We start from the raw sequence: 26,669 nt of genomic DNA, 5'->3' as shown, positions 1-26,669 counted from the left end.
AAAGACCCTACGATGCAAGGGGCATCCCTGTGAACATTCCCCTCAAAGGGTAGAAATCACGCGACATGCAGACATACTGCGTTCCCCCAACTGCCATCCTCAAAGGAGGTCATCCATAGTAAAGACCCTACGATGCAAGGGGCACCCCTGTGAACATTCCCCTCAAAGGGTAGCAATCACGCGACATGCAGACATACTCCAACCATCTCTAGGATGGCAGGGCATCCCCATGCCCCAAAAAAATAGCCAATATAAACAAAAACTAAAAAATCATTCAAAAAATGAAAGCCTTACACCCTAATCTAAAAAGGAAGCCTATTTCTCATTTTCTTGTTCAATATAATTTCTAAATTCAAACTAGAATCTAGATAGCATCATGGTTGTTCTTTGGAGGTTTAGAGTTTCTATACATAATATTTAATAGAACTAACAGACAGCTATTGGTTTCAGACTATAAATTCTTCTCATTTTCAAGTTTGGGTATTTTATTTCAAAAGTTAAAAGTTAAAATTAGATTTTTTTTTTATCTGCATAAAACCACTAGCTATTTTTATATTTCCCATAAATATTAAATTAAATAAATGAGATTGAACTTTTGTGTACCCTCTACTTCTGGGCCTTGTACAATATTAAGTAAGAAAAATCAGAAACCCTTTAGTTACTCTTTACTTTTTTTATTCAAATTTGAAATATATACAAGTAGAATAAATCATAATTCTGAATGTGATTGCCCTTCAATATATCCTTTGTTTCTGCATTTCCTCTGATCATTAGTAGGAAAATATAGCAAAAATTCCAATCTTTGTACAACTAGATGGTTGCCTTTTATTTTAAACTATGTTACCGGATACACTCTTAAGGCCTCCCACACCCGCACAGGTCCGTCTAGGTACAGGTTCACCTGGGTATGCTCGAGGTACGTACCCAGGTATCTAGGTACATACCAAGCATACCCAAAGTCATTGAGCGCCAAAAAGTAACAAAAAAGACATTTTTTGAAAATTTTTTTGCATTCAAAAACCCTAAAATTCCCCTAAAAGCACCCTTTTGCCCAATGCAAAGATCAAACCCATTAGGGTCTCCACTCCCAAACCCCCACTAGTTATTAGGATCTCTTGTCATATAAGAAATTTGATTACAATGAAGGGGTTTGGGAGTGGAGACCGGAACCAAGAACTTAGACAACTAAAATTATCACTATTAAATGTCAATTGATAAAGATATGTATTAAATATTTAACTATCAATTGGCATTTAATATTTATCTTTATCACTACGATGTTGGCCTTTGGCATTGATCTATGATGAAGTATCATACTATCAAATTGACCTCAAAATTGATAGAGAATGTATGATGGCATGAGAGTAAGTGGACCCTCGAAACTTTGACAAGTCCAATACTTAGTCATTTTTGGATATTTACAACTTGGATTTTTTACGAAGGCAAGAACAAAGAGGGCTAATGCAACAACCAAGGGCAAAACATCACGCAAGACGGCCTAGGTAAGATCTTTGAGATGGTTATTGTTGATGGCTCATAAAGGGGCATAAAATGTCAACATTTTGGCGACCTCTACAAGATGATAAAATGCTCATCATTGAATCCAAGAGCTCAAAGGACTTGTTGAATTATTCATCAAGAGATTATATGTATATATATATATATATATATATATTGTATATACATATATGTATATACATACATATGTATATGTATATACATATACATATATATATATACCCAAACATACAGTACCCAAGTAAAAAAAATTAAACTACCGGCATACCTGGTTCTCGTACCCATACCCATACCAGCAACTTAGAATTTAAGTTAACAAGTAATTAATTTCTATTTTTTTAGTTGCACTAGGTTAATCACAAAAAGTCTTAGCCTCTTAGTAGTCTTAGATCGTAGAAGCATATACATTTAAAAAATTGTGATTTCTTGTGATATATCATTTTTGTCACCTCTTCCCAAAAAAGCTCAAATGAAATTGAATTTATCATGTCAATGTATTTCTATCGGTGTTTTGACTGATTTTTCACTGGATATACCATCAAAACAAACATTAATTGGTAAGTGATTACAAACATTGTCAAACTTAAAACACAATTTTTAAGGTCAAAATTTTCTAACATTATTTTTCTGATATTTACAGCAACTTTTTCTAATTTTTCCCTGACACTAACTCCATTTTTTCCTTATTTATGCCAATGAATTAAAAATTGATGTACCGGCATACCTGGCTCTCATACCCGTACCCACCCGTACCCATACCCATACCAGCAACTTAGAATTTAAGTTAACAAGTAATTAATTTCTATTTTTTTAGTTGCACTAGGTTAATCACAAAAAGTCTTAGCCTCTTAGTAGTCTTAGATCATAGAAGCATATACAGTTAAAAAATTGTGATTTCTTGTGATATATCATTTTTGTCACCTCTTCCCAAAAAAGCTCAAATGAAATTGAATTTATCATGTCAATGTATTTCTATCGGTGTTTTGACTGATTTTTCACTGGATATACCATCAAAACAAACATTAATTGGTAAGTGATTACAAATATTGTCAAACTTAAATCACAATTTTTAAGGTCAAAATTTTCTAACATTATTTTTCTGATATTTACAGCAACTTTTTCTAATTTTTCCCCGACACTAACTCCATTTTTTCCTTATTTATGCCAATGAATTAAAATATCCTTATCTTTTAGTTTGCCAAGTTATTCCCAAAATACATTTTTGCTTCTGTCTTAAATAACTCAAACAAGGATTGCAGCTTTTGCTCTTCTTACTTTAGGTTGCACTAACACAGAAGTAGGGGATCGCTACTTTTCCACATCTTCTTCATCTAGCACTTCATGAGATCTTAATAAGAAGCTGTAAAATCTATGTTTTTTCATTGGGTTAATCAAACAAAAAATGAGTTGCAACTTTTTGTATCCTTCGCTTCTGGGCTTCATCGTCATGCCCCTAAACATATGAGATGACTAAAATCACATGAAACTTTATTAGGGCTGACCAGTTTGAATATATACTCAAAATACTTTTTATTGTATTTTTTATTTACATTTCCCTCCTATATTTAAAATTACTTTTTAAATTACATCCAAAGGCACCATGTTTTGAACTTCTATTGACTAAAGCGTAAAAAGCATTTTTTCAAACTTTAACATATAACCTATATAATATTTAAGTGGCCTTTTTGAAAATGAAATGACTGGACCCACTTAAAATATTATTAATCCTTTAGCTCTAAAAGGGGGCATGACAAGACCTGACATTTTTAGGGCTATTGATTGCTCAAGGAACCAAATGGATGCAAAATTTTAATTTTTGATCCTAAAGGTTGCTATTGAGGAGGTTGGACCTACAATGTGTTGCAAGTCATGACAAATGTTGCATACGTAAAGCAGCAGGAAGTTGACTGAAGCTGCCTACAAATATACACACTAGACCCCATGTGTGAATGCAATGAACAATGTACTCAGGGCAGTCAGCAAAATTGAGTTGATCAAACAAGTTGTAGCTGATGTAAGACATGTCCCGCATATCCTGCGCACAATTTTGGTCTTTCTCCAAGAAAGAATGTATCAAACTTGTTGAAACTATATATGCATCCTAAGATTCTAAGTTGCAAAAGCCCTTGCACAAGTTGATTATGACACGAATGAAATAAGTGGACCAAGACAGGGACAAAGAAAGGGGTGAGGACAAAGCAGGTGGTGAAGAGAAACACTTTTTGTTTAAATTCTTAATATATCACCTCCAGCATATCCACAATTTCCATGGTGCTTGGATATGGGTCTCTCACACTCCAAGCCTTGGGCAAACATATGAGTGAAATGACAATATCCTTGGCCAAATGAAGGTCGTTGTATGAGAAAGAGACCCCATCTTGAAGTTATACTATGTGTATATTCAACAAAGGGGGAGACTCTCAACACTCTTTTGAACATGACTGGCTATAAATTAAACTGAATGTAGGCATGTGCAAAATCTTTGTAGAGTTCTCTCCTCAATAACAAAGTTGAAGAGAGGCTTCATGAAAGTCATCAAGAACTTATATGGTGCAGAGGAGGCCTCATTGATTTAACTTGAGTGGAGCAAATTTCCATAACTTGCTGAGAGGACCTGGTCTACATACAGCTTCATCCACTATGACAAGAGGAATGCGGTTACCTCTTGGAGAGAGAAGAAGCTTACGGTTGCACAATGTGTCATCCATCTCATGGTTCACAAGATGATCAAGTACAAAGTGAATCTAACAGTATGATGGGACGTAGACCCAAAAAAGTCAGTGCAGCCTGATAAGAATCAAGCTGCATATATAGGGTTGGTCGGTCTCTAGGTTTAGTAGGTAGATGAGTCTAGCAATTCTAGCAATAAGGAAACAGCCATAGTTTTGGCACCAGACAATGAGTTTGATTTGTCATTGACCCCTTGAACTTGTATTGAAACTTGATGAAATTGAATAAACGGGAATCGCCCAAAATCGCCGCGTTTGGGCGATTCCCGAGTTGAGTGAAGGTCGCCGAGTCTACTGGGCTCAGACTCGGACTCGGACGAGTTTGGCCCCAAAAATCACCCAAAATCACCATCTTTCAAACTTGCCTAAAATCGCCGAATTTGGGAGCCGGGACTCGCCAAACTTGGCCCGCGTAAGGCAGCTAAAAGACACAAAAAAAAAACATGTTTTTAACTTCTTTTTGTTTGTTTATATTTTGCTTTGCCCCTAAAAGTGAACTTCATTTCATTCATTTGGCAAAATAGGAGGAGAAAAGTGAGTTGTGAGGAGAAACAATAGAAAAATAACACCCGAGGCCTTTATCAAATAATAAAAGTCTTTTGGCCTCGCAGGGTCCTGCCCCTCAACCCCACCCTGTAATGTGACAAGGAGCGCACAAGGGGCGCTGCCCCTTGACCCCAACTTGGGGGCACTGCCCCCAAACCCCCGTCATAAAAATAGGGGGGAAACTGCTCTAATAAAAGTAGGGAAATTTTAACCTCCGAGTCTGATTAGGTTCCATATAACAACATATACTTTCATTTGGTGCATCAAGAGTTGGAAAGGAAGAGTTTGCATCTCATTTGATCATATGATGACATGGATTTTTTAATCCATGCGTTTTGTAATATTGTATACATTTGACAATATTTATATATCTATGTTTGTTATTTCCTTCAGCTACAATTTGTGTTTATGCTTATGTGATTGATGTATACTTGTGTATGTAATCAAATTAGCTTCTATTTCATGATGTTATTGTGTCTTTAAGGTGTATTTAATAAAGGGTGCATGAAACAAGTTTTAAATCCTTAAAAATCTCTAAATGTCTTGAGTTTTTCACTTTGCCGGGTCCATCCAAGTTTCGACTCCGAGTCCCAAGTCCCGAGACGAGTAGGCCTCGCCGAGTCGGGTCCGAGTCCCGAGTCCCGTTTCTTTGATTTATATATGTATATATATATATATATACAGAATTTTTGATCTATTGATTGTCAAACTGTTTACATCAATAATAAATTGCAATTTCTTTTACTATTTTTGTAAATTAATTTTTCAATTTTTAATATTTATTTATTATTTTAGTTGCTGCTTCCTCATTGTCCCCAAACTTTCAGGAAAAAAAATCTGTCCCCGAAAATTGTTCCCCCATCCCAAAGACTCTATAGAACTCCCAAGTGTGAGTACTGATAGCAATTTGTTGATTGTCATTATAGCTGTATCATTACAACTCTTAGCTTGTTGCACAACATATGAAAAGATTAAAGATAATCATAGAGATGTAGTCTAACAAAGAAAGTTTACCAAGCTATCAAGAGAATCAAATAGAAACATTTACTTTTAAAGAGTCACGCAGAGGAACAAAAGTTGCAGGTGGAAGCTCCTCAAAGTCTCGCTGAACCTATATATGTAGCATAAGTGAAAGTGGAATTACAAATCTTTACAAGAAAAGCTTGTGAAGAAGCTGCATAGGTTAAATGAAAAAAAGATAAATTGCACCATACATAAGGAAATAATGCAATTAAGATGCAAAGAAAGTAAAGGAAAACAGCATACCTTTGTTTTAAGAGTCTGGGAACAAAATATAAGTGTCTCTAAGTTACTGTTTGCATCGTGAAGCAGGCTATCTGACACCTGCCAACAGAAACACTATATTGGTACACCTTTTCCTTCAATCCTACTTTCGGTGTAGGACATAAACTATTAAACACAAAGAACACAAGATATTTTCTACTTTTAAACATCCCATTATGAATTGCTCGGTGCTGTCCCTTTGACATGCATAGATAGAAAATTATACTTTCAGAACATTCTATGAACACTCATCTATTTTTTCTTCTTATTCCCTGATCCATGAAATCTTTTCTTTCGAAAACAGAAAAGATTACATGATTAGAGTGTTTTTGTCTACCCCAAACAAACAGATGAGAAAATTTTCTTCGAGAAAGCTTCTACAGTTCTTAAATGTATTCATGTATCCAATAATGATAGTCATAACAAACTTGATAAATAGGCATGGTTGAAACATAAATTATTGATTATAACTTCCTCGCATGCAATTCAGCTTATAGCAAAGAGGCCAGAGGCATATTCAATTTCAACCCAGATCTCATCAGATACCCAAACCAGAACTAAGTAAAAGTAGAATCGCCAAATAAGAGAAATATGCATGCATGCTAGACAACTTTGTAATGCAAAGAACACTTGAGGTGATGAAAGACTACATTGATATGCGAAGATCATTTGACACTGTACTTCACAGGTTGCAACCATTTCCAAGAATATGTGTTGCATGAATGTCTTCGTTATTAAAATTAAGTGCCAGTGCTATGGGCAGATGTGGATGTTCATGATTGAGTTAAATTGAAGCTTTTAATAATAAATATTCTGGACAATGAATCACTGTCTTAAGTTAAAACTAAAGGTGCAGGAAAACAGAGGAGGAAGCAGAAGTTTGTTGGGTGAAGCTAACATATCGTCTAGGTAAGAGGGTCCCATAAAGGGATCTTCCTTTTCATCATACGAATTTCTCTAGGTAGGTTAAACTTCAGATATTATTTAATTGATGTCTATCATACTCATAATTTTGTAAGCTTTGAGAAGACATTGATTACCATATTAAGAACCAATTCATAAGTTACCTGGCAAAAATGTTAGATGGATGCTCCCAAAAACACCCCAGGAAAAGATAATTCTGCAAACTGCTAAACCTAAAAGAAATTTACCTTCAGGCATATTTCCTTCTGACATGCCCATTATATAATGCTCTTGGATGTGCTTCTACAGACAATTGTAATCATACCCTAGATGGAATTGTGTTTCTTCATATGATGCTGAAGTTGCCTCTAGATGGAACATAAAGTGGGAATTTCTATTAATCCCAGACTTGCTAAATCCCCTAGGGATAATGCTAATTGGATCCTTCCTCTAGCTGGATGGGTCAAAGTTAACTTTGATGGGGCAGCTAAAGGAAATCCGGAGCCGGCTAGGTGCAGGGGAGTGATTAGAGATGAATATGGCAAGATTCTATCATACTCATAATTTTGTAAGCTTTGAGAAGACATTGATTACCATATTAAGAACCAATTCACAAGTTACATGGCAAAAACGTTAGATGGATGCTCCCAAAAACACCCCAGGAAAAGACAATTCTGCAAACTGCTAAACCTAAAAGAAATTTACCTTCAGGCACATTTCCTTCTGACATGCCCATTATATAATGCTCTCGGATGTGCTTCTACAGACAATTGTAATCATACCCTAGATGGAATTGTGTTTCTTCATATGATGCTGAAGTTGCCTCTAGATGGAACATAAAGTGGGAATTTCTATTAATCCCAGACTTGCTAAATCCCCTAGGGATAATGCTAATTGGATCCTTCCTCTAGCTGGATGGGTCAAAGTTAACTTTGATGGGGCAGCTAAAGGAAATCCGGAGCCGGCTAGGTGCAAGGGAGTGATTAGAGATGAATATGGCAAGATTTTATCAGTGGCACTCCCCTTGGGATGTCAGACCAACCACCTTGCTGAAGTTGTGGCGGCTTAGCATGGGTTAATGTTGGCCAAAAAAATTAATGTCAATTTAGTTTGGCTTGAGGGAGACTCTAACAACATTATCCAATGTCTAATGGGAAAACAAAAACCTTCTTGGAATATTAAAACTTGGATCGAGAAATCTATGGATATTATAAAGTCATTCCAAAAAATTTAAATTCCCCATGCCTATCGTGAAGCTAATGGGTTGGCTGAACATGGGCGTTAGGAGTAATGATGAAAAAGTATGGAGGCTTGGTGATTGTTTCTCGGCTAATGTTAAGGCATTGTTACAATATGATTTAGCCCAGACGAGACAAGCCAACCTTTTTCAATCAATTCCTATGTCACCTCTTGAAATGATGGCTCGGATTCTTATTATTAAGCATGTCATTCTATTGCTTTCCCTATCTGCCTCGCACGCTTTCTAGGTATTTTGTGACCTCTTCTGGAATTTTCTTTCTCTACGCTCTCCTGCCATTGTTGAAGCCATGGGAGGCGAAAGGAAACGGGTTGAACCCTTAAATTGCAATGAACTCGAGAAGAATAAAACCATATGGCGCATATTGGAATGCGGCGGGCTTACCCCCTTCATTGAAAGATTGCATGGTGTCGATGCCAATGTCATGAAGAAATTCACCAAGGGTTTGAAGGATGGGAAAATCCAAATTGGTGGTAGGAAAATTGAGATTGATGAGAAGTTAATTGCTGAGGTTACTGGTCTTTTCATGGACGGCGCGAAATTCTACAGAGACAAGAAAATGTCAGATGGAGCTGTGAAAAGATTTCCCAGAAATGAGAAGGAAAGAACAAAGTTGGCTAAAGTGGATAAGAGAAGCTATGACACGAGTAAAATCAAAACCATTTGGTGCTCTGTTCTTGTTGCTTTAATGAAGTATGTTACCCTAAATGGTAGATATACTAGGGCCTTCGGGCATCATTTTGTATTGTTGAACCATTTTAGGCATAAAGTGCAAATATCTTTTCCCTTCTTTCTGCTTGCTTCAATCAATGCTAGCATTAAAGATCATAGGAAAAACAAAAATTATCCTGTTCTTCATGGGGGCTTGCTACTCTTGATCCATGAACACATTAAAACCCTTCCCTCTCCCTCGTCTAGGGTTCCTGAAGGTTCTTGTGATTCTGAGTATGATGATCATGTTAGCCTTTCCTCTAATGAGGAGGAATGGAATACTGAGATGGAAGAGTCTAAATATGGAACGGACTCTTCCCCCTGAAGATTGGTCACAAAGTTAAGAGAGGCAAAACATCCCCTGTATCTACCTCCAATTCTAAATCTCTGCCCTCCCACAATTCTAGTCCAAATAAGTTTGTTCCTGCCCCCAACAGGAGTGATAGACCCCCCTTCCCGAATGATCTCAATGCAAACTCCTCTTTTCTCAGCTTGGATATAGAGAACCTAGACGATGTCTTGGCCATTGCCCGTGATTCAGCTGTGGATAATTTTAGGATGTTTAAATGGGCCTTCCATGAGATCAAGGACATTGATATCAAACGTCGAGCAATCAATAGCAAACAAGAAAATCAAGGTGTGGACGGTGGACCAGAGAAAATCAATCGTGGACTCCATGCAAAAAACAGTGAGCACTGTAAGTGATATGAAAAAAAATTATGATAGCAGAATCTCTTTTCTGGAAGATAAACTCAAGAAAGAGAATGAAGGCAGATTGAGTCGGATGGAGAATAAATTTCAGAAAGTTAATGAGAACTTAATCTCTCTAGTTACATACAGTCACAAGGTGATGAAGAGTTCTGTTGAAAGCATAAATACTATGGTGGAGAAACTGGAAACTCTCCATCAGGAAGGGGCTACCTTGGATGTGGATTCCATAGATAAAAAACAGGAGGAAACGAATGGGCCATCCAAAAGAACCAAAGCCAACTTGAAGAATAAATCTGCAAACAAAGAAATCCAGAAACTCAAGAAAATTGCTCTAAACATGACTCAACTGGAAACAAAGGCCGTGAAGGCCCTAGAAAATTTGTACTAGTTTCTTCCTCTTTGCTCTCTTTTTGCTAGGTTTTGGTTTTTTGTTGGTCTTTTGCTGACTCTTGGCTGCTATTTTAAAATGGGTATGTTTTTATGTAGCTTTTTGTGGTAGATCTTTGTTAAAGGGTTTCGGGTCCCTTCAAAACCTATTTGTTCTATAATTAAAAATAATATTAAATTAAAACTACAAAACAATAAAAATGACATTTAAATTAAAATATAAAATTAAATATAATTAAAATTTAACTAAGTTAATGAATGGTCAAAAGGAATAAAATGAAAAGTTGTGACTCCCTCGAACATGAGATATAAAAGGGAGAAGAGAACTTCATTTGAGAGGGGAGAGGGCGGAGAAAAGAAAGGAGTATGTGAATCAAGGAAAAGTCAATGTAAGGAGGAAGGAATGGGAAGTAAATAAGGAAGTGACTCTTCCAAAGGAGGGCAGAAATTATGAAAGGTTGTGACTCTTTTGAAGGATGGTGATTGTGAAAGGTTGTGACTCTTTCGAAGGGCAGGCAAGTTGAAGGGGTGTGACTTCTCCCTCACAATGGAAGATATAAAGAGAAGTTCTCATTTGAGGAGGGGAGGAAGAGAGAACAATTGAGAGAATATATTATTTTAAAAGGTAGCACTGAAGGGTGGTGACCCAATTCTAATGAAGGGTGGTGACCCAAGTCTTATGAAAGGTGGTGACCCTTTTACCAATGAAGTATAAAAGAGATAATTCCGATTATTCAATGATCACTTATCAATCATCATTCCGATCATTCAAATCAAGCAGCAAACAAGCAGCAAATCATTCTATCAAATCAGCATGCATTCAATCATCATTGACTAATATATCAAACCAGCCTTCATTACATTATCACTCACCAATGCCTCAAATCATACAATCAAAGGAATTCATTCAATCAATCAATTATTTATCAATCATTCAACCATCAAAGGATAGAGACAGGGTGATTACTAAGATATTGACACTCAGCGTGCGATCATATATTCTGGTTGTGGTATGGTTTTATATATATGATATACCAAACATGTTTATATCTGCTTTCTTCTAATTAATATATACTGATGCTTATGATTATTCAACATAACATAATGTTTTTATATACCTATTCCTGCATATTTATGACAAATCATATGCTGCTGATAAGACTGTTTATACATGTTCTGAATATAAATCTGATTAGGGACATTCTGTAGTTAAATCATTTCATTTGAGACTTGTGTACATCTTCTTAAATTCTAAGTATCTTTCAGCCATGATAGAGGATGGGGAGTTTATCAGTAGGGGAACGGTGCTGGGGTCACCTTCTAGGTACACCACCTCAACAATATATGACCGAGGAGTCCCATGAGACCAAAGGATGGACTTTCAAGGCACCCTATGGCAAATGTTCCTCACACTCTCTATAATGGTAATTGTATGCCTTAAAGAATATTCAATCATAGGAAGTAGGATAGAAATGGCAAGATTGAGGGGAACAGTGATAGGACGCTTCACTAGGTATTCCACCTCATATGGATGGCACGGGCCACATGAGGCCAAGGGGGATAAGGTCTTCCCTAGGGCCTAGGATAGAGGGTCTCTAGGGCACCCTATCAAATCATCCAATCTTAGCTTTCCAATGGTTGAGCCTTCTCAAAATAATGTTAAGCAATCTTGTTATTGGATCTAATATATATATATTAGTTACTTCCCAAATGAAGTAGTTTTTTTTATAAGTTATGATTATGAAATGATCTCTAACTTGTTTGCAGGGTCTCCATTGAAGTGAATATCTCTAACCCTATCTTGTTTTAATTAAAATTTGTGACCTAGGGCAGAATTTGGGTATTTATAAATTGGGGACATTACATTAAACAAGGATGACTTAGTAGGCATGCCTTTTATTACAGAGCACCTGGCTGCCCATGCAACTTGCCCCTTGTAGAATGTCCTCTCCATCCTCTAGGTGTGACCACTCATGGTGATTGATCAAAAATGCCTTTAAGCACCATCTTTCCCTTTCGATTTGAACTTTAATTCCATAGACTGTTAATTCTGTGAGAATCCTCCCAGGGAATGCAACCATTGGCCAGTTCTACAAAAAAATTATAAATAACTCACCATACTGAAGTTGCTGTATTCTTATTGACAAAATATGCTGGGTTACATTAATCAATAATAACATGCAACCACTTGCAAATAACCTGCGGCAATATGTAGTAGCCTATGAGTAGTTGTCTGCAACTAACCCAATGTTTATTGTATGCTACTGTTTCAGTCCAAAAAACAACTAGCCAAAAAGACAGAACAGATTCAGCACAAATCAACAGTTAAGCAATAAGCCAGACAAAAATATCAGACAAAAAGGCGTATTTCTAATGTCCAGATGCCTCAATTTATAGCACAAAGGAGGTCCCAAATCCCGATAATACCCATAAGCTGACATCGTCCCCAGAATAGCAAATGCTATTAAAGTTAAGGTTCCATCCCAAAAGTAGCACTCCACTTTGTCAACATAATATCCTCTTAGAAGTCAACTTGTAACTCCCTCTTAATGTGCTGTCAGAAACTGACATAATTAAATGGAAAATACCTTTGTGGAAAACCACGCCCATATCCAGAGATGCTAAGAATTAGGTATTATTTGACCATCTTAATAAATTTATTTCTCCAGCCCAGCTTGAGAATAAAGGAATGTGCTTATGTGTCCAACATGGCTAATTGATGAAAAATACATTACATTCAGTGCTTCCACAAAGGGGATCCCATATGCTATATTGGCATCTAGCTTGACTGTAACATAAAAAGTAACCCTTGCCGTGTATAACCACTTACTAGTATCCTCCATAACCCTAGAGGAGCTGTTCTATAATCTTCATATTTAGCCATCAACAGTACTGAAACCCAAATGTTATCCAATATTATGATGAACAGCTTACAACCAGAACCCTAACTACTGTCTGCCCATGGCAGAACATATTTCAAATAACAGTAACTCATACAGTGAAGATTAATCTCAGTTGAAAAAAAATTTATCCTATTAGCAAAAATAATGCCAAGTATTACACGGTTATGATTGGAGTAATGTTTAGTCACCACACAAGCTTCAGTTGTGCGCTCAGATTTTTAAAAACAAACATTGGTCCGGGTTCCATGCTTGCTCGGGATGGATGTATAACACCTTTGGTGACTTCTGCAATGTGTTCCTCAGCTTCTTCAAACGCATTTTCACTTCCTAGTTCTTACTATCACAGATATATGGGTGTCTATAGAAGACAAGGTGATAACTTGATACGGATTGTAATGGAGATAAAAGTCATTAACAGTAATGTTAGATCAGCGTTTGATACTACAGCACCAGTATTGGAAGGGCCTTGCCCATCATCTCATTTATCAGAGCATTCAAGAGAGACTTTCTTACCCATCAATCAATCTCTGGATCAATTGTCAATTATGGCTTTACCCGAATCAGGATGTGATGCCCAGGATCAATGTAGGGATGGGGAAGAACGCAAGAAAGATTGCCCCCTGCACCTGGACAACTAGATTTTCTGACACATGCTTCAACGTTTCTTCTTTACAAAGTAAATCTCAGTGATAAAACAACAACTTATTCTTCTTTTAAATAACATAAAAATGCAGCATATTAAAAGTTATAACAAAAACAGGTTACTCCAAAACAGAATTACTTGATACATAAGATTTATAATCATTTATTCCCTAATATAATTGAATATCCTATAGTGATTAATGTCTCTAATTAATCTATAAGGCATCCTTTTCCGTATGTGCAGTTTTCTATTATTGATTGTGTTCAATTGATACATAATTACATTCTTATATATCTATGTTCGTATGAATGATGTTTACCTTTCTAAATATTAGGAAGTTTAGAAACTCTTGCAGTTCTCTCATCTCAGGGAATTTAGCTTTACAGTATTGACAACTTTACCACCGTATTATTGAAAACAAAACTTGATAGCTATGTAAAGTCAGAAAGAAAGCAAAGAAATATGTAAAAGATGCAAATAATTACAACTGTGTATTCGACCAGTCATAGAAGGGCTGACGACATCCACCATGTCAAAGATAAATAAAAGGCAAAGCAAATATTGCAGTTTGCAGAAATAAGAATCTTAAAATAGGCTGGACGCATAAATTGAATGATTAGTTCATCAAAATTTCAGTTACATTGTACACATAACCCAGTTAGCTCTTGAATTTAAGCGCTGATAATTTGACGGTAGAATTCACTAAAATATCTAGGACTTGTCAATTTGAATAAAAAATAAATTGATCCAGCATAAAATGGCTCAGACAGTAATTTTATATTCTTGTGTCTGTCTTAAAAGCCAAAACAGAAAACACTTTCCTACATAAATTTTAAGATTTCCGACTGCTTCGTGCATGTAGTTACAAAAAAACTTCCGCTAATTCCAGACTACAAATTCCAGGAGCTAACCTGGATATCTATTTTTCTTATGTTTCAAGAAAGATTCATTATCAGTGTTACGAATAGCACGTCTTCTTGACTGTTAATATGTTTCTGTCTAATACCGCATGGTACACTCATCTCATAACGTGTGATTGTGTACTAGCATAACGCCTAATTAGGATTATGTTAAGATAAAGTATGGTAACAGAGCACCTGGTAGGTCATTAGTAGAGTGACGCCGGGTCATTTATTAAGTAGATTGGGAAGGCATGGTTTACTCCCAAATTTAATGATACGTCTGAACAAAAGGCTACAAGAACTTGAACCATATATAATGTCAGAAAAGGCAAAGATAAAAGTGGTTTTTCTAGGTCACAGCCAAGCCAACCATTAATTTAGCATAGAAGGCTCATCTTTAAGTAGTCCAAAAGATTACTTTTTCGATTCAACTTCCATAGCGTTCAAATCTGTACCCTGAGTTTCAACCTTACAAAGAAGACACGGATTAAACGAAGCCTTTGACATAGTCTCATATGTCAACTTGGATGTTCATATTTAGTGATCAACGGAACTAACCCTAAATGTTATCCAACACTATCACGGCCAGATTGAAATCAGAGCCCTGACTAGAGTTGCAGATCAAACTGCAAACGATTAGTTTGAGTTGAGAATTATTAGGAAAATAGTGCGGGTATTGCATTTGAGTAATGTCTAGACTAGTCACCTCCCAAGCTTCGATGGTGCGCTGAAATTCCTGAAGCCAAACATTGGCCTGATTGCGAACTTGCTGTTCTGGGTGGTGGTACAGCGCCTTCAATGCCTCCTGCAATGTGTCCCTCACGCTGGCCTTCTGTGAACTCATTTTTTCTGTCTTTTCCCCCTCCACTCAATGGATCAACGCGTAAATATTAGTCCTGCGCATTCGAAGTATATCACGCTATCTCCTATAGCTCACTATTTTTACCTAAACCTCTCTTTTTCGATTGTTTTTTCTTTTGTTCCCTCACTTTCGCGAGACCTCCTTTGCAATTGCTGGTACCTACTGACAGAAAGGTTTATAAAAGCAGTGGTTTAACTGATTTAAAGTGTCAACAATTTCTGTCCGCAGTGTAAATTTATTATCATTTTATTATTATAGTTTTTTAATGAGCAAGAGCAGGCCTGGAATTTGACAGGTAAAATGGCCGTTTTTTCACTTTTGAACCGTATTTGACAGCTTAAAAAATTAGTGGAATGTATGCATTGACATGTTATCTTTTTTCTAAAACCATATAGATGACACTTCAAATTATAAATAAACGGTAAAAAAATATAGTAGGTACTATATATATTAGTTTAGAATGTTTATTATAAAAATACAAATTTATTTAGAATATTTTGAAATGGAAGGATTTATAATATGGAAGGATGTAGTTGTTTCTAATTTTATAATATTTTAATATGATTTTTTAGAATAGTTCTATTTTTTCATATGAATTTGGAAACTTGTCATAATTGAAATGATAGAATATAATTGATTAAATATTTTAATATGAATTTTTACAATATATTCTATTTTTTTATATATGAATTTAGAAATTTAGTCAATTTAATTTTTAAATATATTTAATAAGATTTTTATAGAAACTTGTCATAATATAAATAATTTTAAAATTTATATGTTTATTATTACTAAATTAGTAAGTATTAGTTGATTATCATTTAATGTTAATATATAATATAATATATATATTAGTGTATTAATTTAGAAACTTATTTAGTAAATTCAAGAATTTTGCATATATTACTAATTTATCATTATTTTCTCATTAAGATAATGATTTTCATTTCTTCCCAAGAAAGATGTGCATTGACTTTCATTGCTTCAATCTTCTACTTTTATATTTTCTGACAATTAATATTTTTCTTAAAACGTCAAATGAAAGGCATTGAAATGATTAAACCGTCATAAAAAATTCATATGACAGGTAGGGGTGACCGTCAAATTCCAGGCCTGAGCAAGAGGATAAATCAAAACCAATTTTGAGGATCATGGGAATGAACCCTGAAATTCAAATTATCAAATTTGAATATTATCTTTTTATTATTATAGTTTTTTATGAGCAAGAGGATAAATCAAAGTCAATTTCGAGGATCATGGGAATGAATCTTGAAATTCAAATTATCAAATTTCAATTTCAATTTTTCTAGCTATTAAGTGTCAACTAGCACAAGTTGTACATGACATATTGCTATGTTATAGTATACAAAGACATTCAATGTGTAGTTAATTGGATAATATGAACGAAGTGTAACTCTCCATAGCCCACATTCACGTGTATCAATTCAACATTAACACATTTTGTGTCTCGATTTTTTCTTGTGCGCACACACAATGTCAAGATGCATTATGCATCGATGACTTTGATAAAATGGCTTAGTGCACATCTTTGCAAGCATTTATTACAATTAGGTCCTTGCAACTCAATACAAAATAGCATTACACACACTCTTCAATCATGTTGTGCAACTTCATGGCCATATGTCATTCTAGATGTATGCATATCAACTTCTACAATAACTTCAACTCTTCACAACTCGTTGCATTATGTGTAACCCTCGTGTGGGCACATGTGAATCTACACCAATACAATTAGTTTGATTTCATGTGTGTTTGACTCATAGTTACATCATCTATACATTATTGTGCAATCCAACTAGCACCATATCAATTCAATATCTATCATAACTCATGCCATATGGTAGGCACACCATGCATGCATGACACTTGTTGCATATTATGTGATGCAGGGGCTTCAAAATTAGCATTTTTTCGTTTTTTCCTAGATTTTAGAAAGTTGATTTTTTAGTTATTTTAGATTTTAGAAAACTGGTTTTTTAGTTGTTTTCAAACTCATGTTTGTTATTAGTTTAGAAAGTTGGCAATTTGTGTCGAAGTTATGATTTTAGATATTTAGAAGTTTCTCATGATTTTCTGGATAAGTTTGGAAATTGCCAAAAAAATGGCAAGTTCTGATTTTTAGATATTTAGAAGTTTCTCATGATTTTCTGGATAAGTTTGGAAATTACCAAAAAAGTGCCAAGTTCTAAAAGTTGTCAAAAACTACTAAAAATTAATATGTTAATTTCTTTTGGGTTGTAGAGACAAATTGTAGAGAAGAATAGTGAAGGAAAAATTAATCCATTCTAGTGTCTCTTTGTCTTTTCAATAATGGTGTCATTTTTATGTTCTGAATTGGCTATATCATTATGGAAGGCTTAGTTTATAGTCAATTGTATAAATACAATTCATTGTGTACTATGTCAACAAGTCATCCTACTAATCCACTCAGTCGACTAAGGTTGTACTCTAAGGCAACTTGACAAGTCTGGAAAATGCATTCCCTGCTTGATAATGTAAACATACTTTCCCACCATCACCTCAATGACTTTGTACATTCATATTGTCAATGAAGAAAGGCTAGTATTCTCTTGATGGAATTGGCATGAACAATTACTTCTTGCCATGCTTCTAAATTTTCCACCTTTGAACTCCTAGTGGACATAAATCTATTTGTGTTAGTGTTGTTCCATGATCTTGCTACTTCTCACAAGGTTATCCTCCACTTGTCAAATTGAAATTAGATTGTTAACAAGATAAAGTCACACCACTCCCATTGGGTTGAATACCCAAAAGGGTGGCCTAATGGAGACCAATGGTGAAAACCCACAAGGGCACCAAACACTAGTAGCATAGAGGAACACACCTCAAATAGGTTTAAATTGATGATCAACTCATTGCAAACTAAATGTGGCACAAGTAGTCAAATTGTAACAAAGATAAAGGGACACGATATGTAAAAGGGGCATGTCCCTAAATTTAATAATATACATATATGTATTGCACATATAAAATACTCGAGAGAACATGGAAAAGAAAGGAAGTAAGATAAAACAAGATAGCTAGAAGAAATTAAAGATTAATAGATTAGAGATATGACAATGAAATAGTAAATTTAATGAGAAATTATAACAGAACTATAAGAATTATGTGAAGATCATCGTATGAAAGACAAAGATATATTGATGTACTAGTGTTTGTATACCAAAAAATGTTATGATGGACATATGATGGTTTGCAATATAAGACATGGAACTATAATGAATGTATGTATGCAAACAAGTTAATTTTATTATTTTGTATTCTATCACACTAGTTTGCAATCCACTGCATTAGTTTTAATCCTCCTCTTACCCTTTTTACACCAAGGTATAAACTAAAACTTTGAATAGCATGTACTCAAATCCTTGGTTTATGCTTCCTATTATGCTAACATTTTTGTCATGTTTTTAAGACCCTGACAAGAGGTAAGGGAAGGTCAAAACATAAAAAAAGAGAATTATGGCCCAAGAAAAGCCTTAACAAGATTATAGATTAAGAAAAAAATTGTTGTGCAATACAATACACTACATCATGTCTTGTGAGAGGAGTTAGGCACCTAAGGGGTGATAATGTAAAGGGGGGATCCTAAAAGAGATATTGAAGAGATGCAAACACTAAAAGTATGTCTCGATTAAGTCAATAAGGATAAATAAAAGGACTAATGAAATTCTAAACCCAAAACACCTATGGAAAAAGGAGAGTAATAAATTGTGAGAGATTGTGGAAGAGATTAAGATGTCTATGGAAATGAGAATGGAGGAAAGAATATTGAAACAAGTCCAAGATATATAAAAGATATTGCAATCTAGAGTGCAAAAGTGAGAGAAACTGATTTGGAGCACACTAGAAGGGTTTCTACTAATAGTAATGAGAATAAATAGAGTTACAAGAACCCACCACTATCAACATAGTTGATTACAATTAAGTGTACCAAAAGAATTGTTGCTAATCTTAAAGATTTTGAGAATATGAAAGAAAAATTAAGTGTAAGAATGTGGAAAATGGTGAGATTCCACCAACAAAGGGACAAATACTTATTGTGTTGCTCTTTAACAACAATACACCTAAGTAACTATAGGAACCCTACTGTTTCTAATTCTCCCGAAATACTATTGTTGTTGTGTTTTGGGATTTTCAAGGTTTTGAACAATTTTTAAAGAAAAAAATAACACATGTGCCAGCTAAGAATTGCACATAAAACCAAATAGAAATGAAATTGAGAGCAACTGGAACTATATTAAGAATAAGATAACTACTACAATAAATCCTACTGCTAATTGCATACCCATAGGTCCTTAGCTTATTTTAAATGAAGAAATTTGGTGTTTTCCAGCCAAAACTGGTAAACTCACCAAAATGAGCATACAAGTCCAGAATGTGATTTCTCTGAGCCAGAAAGTTTATGGAATAGGTTGAATAGACTAGAAATTGGGAAATGTGCACTGAAAATGCACTTTTGGTAGGCATTTCAGCCTCCCAGGCAAAACCCCCTCTCTCCGGAGCTCACGTGCCAAGGTTGATTGGTACGACCAGCAAGGAAACTCGTACGCTTGGTTATTGAATTGATATAATATTGCTAATGAGGTGTCTAACCTGTATTGCCTCCTTCCTTATTCAAATTCTGCAAATAACTAACACAAATAACCTCTGATGAAGCACATTAAGACTCTTGTGTGAAGCCCTCTCAGTTTGCAATAATTCAGCTGATCTTTCACAGCCTCATAATCATAGATCCATGAAGAACGAACGTTCTTTAGTAGAAATATCAAGCAATGTCAAATAATCAATAATCAATAATATGAGTTTGAATTGCCTTCAATTCCTTTATAGCCCCCAAATGGCCAATTCTAAAAAAAGTACGCCCAAATGCAAATTTAAATACATTAAATGTATTTAAATCACTTTTCAATAGTTCAAATTCATCTTGAACGTACGTTTTCATTTAAGTGATTTTAAATCACTTTTAATATTTAAAGTGACCTTTTAATTTTCTATAAAGTCACTTTATAATATTTAAGTTGCTTATAATTTTAATAAAGTCACTTTATGACTTTATAAAATCCATATAAGTTAATTAAATAACTTAACCACTAAAATATTAATATCTCCCTCAATATTCAGTTTTTTGATGTGCCGTCAGAAGCTAGGGTCAACACTGAATAACCCCCATCTGTCCAGGTGCCTTGACTAAAAATAGCACAACTACTAGATTGACTTACTATAAATAGTAAGTCTCTCAACTAAGCCCATACACTGACTGCAAAGGCCCTGTAACTGAAACCAAGACTGAACTAAAGAAGTGAAACTGCCACTAAGACTCTTTATCCAAACATGTTAGCCTACAAGAGTCAAAATAATAGCCTAATCCCTTGAACTCTGATGGTCAAAAAAATGCAGACATTACAATCCGTCCTCCCTGAAATTGCTTGTCCTCAAGCAATCTCTACTGCGAAGTAACTCCACTCCACCAAAGATCCAAAAGATGAATTGTTAAATGTCCCACTCATCACCCACCAACTCCTGTAGCACCAACATAAACACAACTATGCAAGGACAAACATCATGCCAACTATCCAACCCCTACGCACAAGAATAGTGCATCAAAATCAAAACATGTTCAAGAGGGACAAGGATGAACCGGTATACTCTCAACACACTGAACATGTTGCAATGCTCATCTGTAAACCCTGTCGAGAATCTCAATGCAGCCACATAATCCCAAACTCTACACTCAATTCTCAGTTGAATGTCGGGATCCCAAATCACTCTGTAGAGTACTTCATCCAAACCATGTGGCATCAACATGATACTATTGTATAGTGCAACTAAGTCAACCCCAACAAAAGGAAGAAGCAATGCACCAGCTGGAACAATCCCTAAATCCCATAGCCAGTATGGAAGTCTGCCACGAGAAACATTCCCAGACCTCCATTGCTCAAATTTGTTCTCAACTTCACCATGCCAAAAGTGGTGAAGCCAATGAATGAGACTCATCCAAGCAGTAGTGCTAAACATGTCACTACTCAAGTCCCAATGCAAACTAAACTCACATCTATGTGCTTTGTGGAGACATGAATAAGTAAAGGTATCTGCATCCCCACAACTATCTCCATACTTTACTAAACTCCCATGGATGCACTGACTCCGCAAGTAATCCAACTTGCAACTATCGATCCCATCTACTAAAGATGGTGAATGCACATCCCACAACAGATGGTATAATCTCAGAACTAATCCACACCGATGCATCATCAAGTCCTCTGTGTGTGGATCAAAATAAAAATGATGAGCGTTTCCCACTATGTAATTATGGTAGAAGGCTCCAACCTCCATCAAGGGCTCATCACTAGCAATACCTACGGTGGATGTAACTACAAGAGAACCTGGTGCAACATGTGGTTCTTTATTTCTCTTAACAGATACACTCATCCCATCTGTGTCAACTGCACCTATAACTGTGATAGGTGTAGCCACATCCTCAACCTACTCACAACCATAATCTGTGGATATAAGATCATCACCAACTGCCACTATAGAAGACTGTATTGTATCTGTAGCTAGTGAAGATTGTTCCAAACGCAATTCCATGGTAAACTCCTCTAACCGTGATTGTGACTCCTGAAGGGTCAACTAGGTGCTCTCTAATGAATTCGTAGTCACCTCAAGCTCATGAGTGAGCTCATCAACCTCCTCTTCCTTCCCCTTCAATGCATCATAGCAAATACAATCCCACTTGAGAAGAAAGTCCCTATCAACAAGTAGCTGCAAGTAATTATGTTTCATTATCCTAGTGGCTTCTCATAGTGAATGAAACTCTGCTAGGGAAAGGTCACTATCACCATGCTCATCTGACATAGGAGTACCCCAACTAAACGTGCCCAACATCTAATGAGAAACATCAAAGTTCTCCAATGTTGTGGCAATCATGCCATCATTAACCTTAAGTTGCCCAGCCAAATGACAAGGACCTTGAAACTTATAACTCCCATGCAAGTGTTCTGAACCAAAATTTGTATTGTGATATGAGGCTATATCAACATCACTCATCTCATGATAAGTAAAATCATGTTTTCTATCATTAGTGCACACATCAACAACTAAGGTACTGCTGCTATCTAACTTAAAAGATGGCTCAACTGGTAAGGTAGAAGTTGTTGATATGATAGTATCTTCACACAGTTCCATTTCCAATATAACTTAATGTCCATCCAACTCACGATCTTGGGATCCCATACCTACATATGAACCTTCTAGCTTGTTTTCTATGGTCTGATCTAAAAAGTCAAACTCATCATAACATGAATCCACATTACACATTGCACCATTAGAACCCAAATCTTGCGTACTTTCATGTGACAACTTAATAGAAGCATCTTGCACATGTGTAGTCATTGTTGTCTCATGCTGATGAAAATTTTTATCACTGTTGTCATGTAGATCGGAACTGTTAGGGATCAATATTTCCATGCAATCTTCATTTTTTACACTGGTATCATGAGTGCCAAAACTCAATTATCATGAATCTTCTTGAGCGCTAATAATGTCAACATTATCTTCAAAACTTACCTTCTTTTCCATTATTTCCTTTGTGCTGATAAGATTATTTGAATTAGCATTTGCTTTCTTTTTCTTTGCAAACAAGGGATCCGAAATTTTCGGATGTTGTAAAAACCTTGTTAAATTCCTATCATAGTTTTGAAAGGCCTGCATGAGCTCTGACATGATCTCCTGTATAGACTTTATTTTACTCATTACTGAAAAAATGTAAGAGTGTGGGTCACTCAAATTTCAATCATGTGAGCTCAATGATTCCCAATGATGGTTTCCCTATAAACCAGGCCTCTTGCGTGTGTAAAACTTGTGAGGCCCAAACAGATGTTGATGCATAAAGAACCTCTAATCCTCCAGGAAGGCAGGATCAAAGCTCTGATAACACTATAGGAACCCTGCTGGTTCTAACTCTCCTGAAATACTATTGTTGTTGTGTTTTGGGATTTTCAAGGTTTTGAACAATTTTTAAAGCAAAAAATAACACGTGTTAGGCAAGAATTGCACATAAAACCAAAAAGAAATGAAATTGAGAGCAACTGCAACTATATTATGAATAAGATAACTGCTATAATAAATCCTATTGCTAATTGCATACCCGTAGGTCCTTAGCTTATTTTAAATGAAGAAATTTGGTGTTTGCCAACCAAAACTGGTAAACTGACCAAAATGAGCATACAAGTCCAGAATGTGATTTCTCCAAGCCAGAAAGTTGATGGAATAGGTTGAATAGACTAGATGTTGGGAAATGTGCACTCAGAATGCACTTTGGGTAGGCATTTCAGCCTCCCAGGCAAAATGCCCTCTCTCTAGAGCTCACGTGCCCAAGGTTGATTGGTACGACCTACAAGGAAACTTGTATGACTAGTTATTGAATTGATACAATGCTGCTAATGAGGCGTCTAACCTTTATTGCCTCCTTCCTTATTCAAATTCTATAAATAACTAACACAAATAACCTCTGATGAAACACATAAAGACTCTTGTGTGAAGCCCTCTTAGTTTACAATAATTTAGTTGATCTTTCACAGCCTCAAAATCACAGATCCATGAAGAATGAATGTTATTCAATAGCAAACCCTCTGAAACCCTTGTCTCAGACAATCCACAGAGAAAATATCAAGCAATGTCAAATAATCAATAATCAATAATCAATAATATGAGTTTGAATTGCCTTCAATTCCCTTATAACCCCTAAATGGCCAATTCTCAAAAAGTATGCCCAAATGCAAATTTAAATACATGAAAATTTTCAATAGTTCAAATTCATCTTGAACTTACCTTTTCATTTAAGTGATTTAAAATCACGTTTAATATTTAAAGTGACCTTTTAATTTTCTATAAAGTCACTTTATAATATTTAAGTGGCTTATAATTTTAATAATGTCACTTTATGACTTTATAAAATCCATATAAGTTAATTAAATAACTTAACTACTAAAATATCAATATTTCCCTCAATATTTAGTCTTTTGACGTGTCGTCAGAAGCTGGGGTCAACACTGAATAACCCCCATGTGTCCAAGTGCCCACACTAAAAATAACACAACAGCTAGATTGACTTACTATAAATAGTAAGTCCCTCAACTAAGCCCATACACTGACTACAAAGGCCTTAGAACTAAAACCAAGACTGAACCGAAGAAGTGGAACTACCACTGAGACTCTCTATCCAAACATGTTAGCCTACAAGAGTCAAAATAATAGGCTAATCCCTCGAACTCTGATGCTCACGAAAATGGGGACATTACAGTAACTAAATAAACATATCCATAAATCAAATGAATGTCTAACTAGATTAGAAAATTGGATGAAGGGATATAATGATGAATTCAAGGAGTCACTAAAAGAGGGGCTTGTAAGTTGTAGTGCTTGGCCAAGGCATGAAAGTAGGTGTGCTCTATATTTAATAATGTTTATTAACAAACATATTTTGAACCAAATCTATCAAACCTCAAGGTTACTATCAACAATGAGTTTAAGTGTTGTTAATCCCACTTATAAAACTAAAAAGAATATAGTTCAACATGAAATACTTAGAAAAAGTGGCATGTAAAGTGTCATTTCTTTAATTTTTTTAAAGATGATGGAAATTTGAGAATTGGAAGAAAGAGAGAAAGATATGGAGAAAAAGAAATTAAGGGATATCTTCAATAACCTAGCCATTGCATAATTAAGGTAATTTGAGAAGGATGGAGAAATTGAATATTACTTAATGAAAGATCACAAACTAGTGAAAGATTATCAAAACCATGAAAAATACCAACTCCAAGATTGAAGCAACACAATGAGGAAATTAACTCTTGAGTAGGAGGCATTCCCCATGTCATTTAAGTCATTGTGTGTTTTGAGTGATGATATATCTAGTGAATTATTTCAAACTGAGTAAGAAGCAAAAAGAAGAGAGTTTATAGTTTTGCGTGAAGAGTTATTAGGAGAAGAAAATTTTGATATTGGACTATCTAAGGATAAAGGCATGAGAAGGAAATTAATAAAGCAAGAGGAAATAACCAAATGTGGTCAAAACACCAAGAATTTTAAGAATTGAGAGACCAAGTAAGAAATGATAGAATACAAATGTAGGAAATGAAGGAACAACCTTGACTAATAATGGCATATTAAAGGTACCTATCACTAAAATGGCACTGGCTATGGAGGGGATTATTTGCACCCCTCCATCCCCATGCCCACACCATCACATGTCATCCCACATCCGACACATCTGACCCTCTTGCGTGGATGTAATGTTCTTCAGCCGCCTCGCTTTCGAAGGTTGACACAACCACCAAAGTGAATGGGAGGGGATTATTAATAATGTCAACCCAACCTTACTACTTTTTCCCCGCAACTCCCATGGGCTCAACTAAGGAAAACAAAAAAGCGTTGCAAGACTGGAAGGAAAACGGTTTTTTTATGTTGATTATATTTTTAAAACTTAAATAATTTATTTTAATATTTTTTAATAATTTTTTGTCTATTATATTTTTCCTGTTTTTTTAATTATATTAGTAAAATAATAAATATAATGAAATAAATAATTAATTATATATTTAAATGTCTTAATAATGAATTATATGTTTTTTTTTTAATTATTTATTTTAATAGTAGTTATAATATAATATAGATTTTATATGATAAAAGTGATTTTAAGATATATACTATGTGTAAATTTTAATAATATTATTTTTAACTTTTAAATACATCAATAGGTATATAATAAATAATAGTTTATTTTAATTAAAGAAAAATGGAGTGAAAAAGGCAAAGCAAAAAAAGGTGGGTCGACAAGGAGCAAAAATCTAAGTTGCATGATGGAGATAGGGAGGGCAAGGTATGCATTGCACCAGCCAATAGGATTTTAGACAATTTGGATGGCGATGAGCGAGAACGCCTTCAGACAATTGATGTAACCGAGGAAATTGAAGAAGATGTTGAATTCCTCAAGGATTTGGCGATTATTTGCAGGGTCATTGGGGCAAGGTCAGATTGAAAGAAGATATGCAGGTGGATTAAAGAAACTTGGCGCACACCCTAGATCACCAAATTCCTCCCAAAAGGCTACTTCATTGTTATTTTTTGCGACAGAAGAAGAGCGACTGAAGATCCTAGAGGGCGGCCTTTGGACTATGGATTTTAAACCTTTATACATACATAGATGGCATAGGAATTTTAACCCTCTTAAAATAGACCCCTATGAAAAACTTGTTTGGATTCGGTTAAAC

The 26,669-nt window shown here is 35.2% G+C and overlaps 1 protein-coding gene across 3 annotated transcripts in view; it reads right to left on the bottom strand.

Moving 5' to 3' along the window:
* The window catches only part of LOC131062620 (transportin MOS14), a 260,300-nt gene extending 244,768 nt beyond the window's left edge, over positions 1-15,532 (bottom strand). For 2 of the 3 annotated variants that reach the window (XM_057996324.2, XM_057996326.2), the window contains exons 1-3: positions 15,202-15,532; positions 6,060-6,137; positions 5,842-5,904 (exon numbers count right to left, since the gene is read on the bottom strand). In XM_057996324.2, coding sequence (XP_057852307.1) covers positions 5,842-5,904; positions 6,060-6,137; positions 15,202-15,339 — 279 coding nt within the window. In that variant the 5' untranslated portion in view covers positions 15,340-15,532. The remainder of the gene's footprint in view (positions 1-5,841; positions 5,905-6,059; positions 6,138-15,201) is intronic. The other variant, XM_057996325.2, reaches the window with a different exon arrangement.
* Between the last annotated feature and the right edge of the window lie 11,137 nt (positions 15,533-26,669).

Source organism: Cryptomeria japonica, chromosome 6 (assembly GCF_030272615.1).
Source record: "Cryptomeria japonica chromosome 6, Sugi_1.0, whole genome shotgun sequence".
NCBI classification, from domain to species: domain Eukaryota; kingdom Viridiplantae; phylum Streptophyta; class Pinopsida; order Cupressales; family Cupressaceae; genus Cryptomeria; species Cryptomeria japonica.
This window is presented reverse-complemented; position numbering and strand designations above follow the sequence as displayed.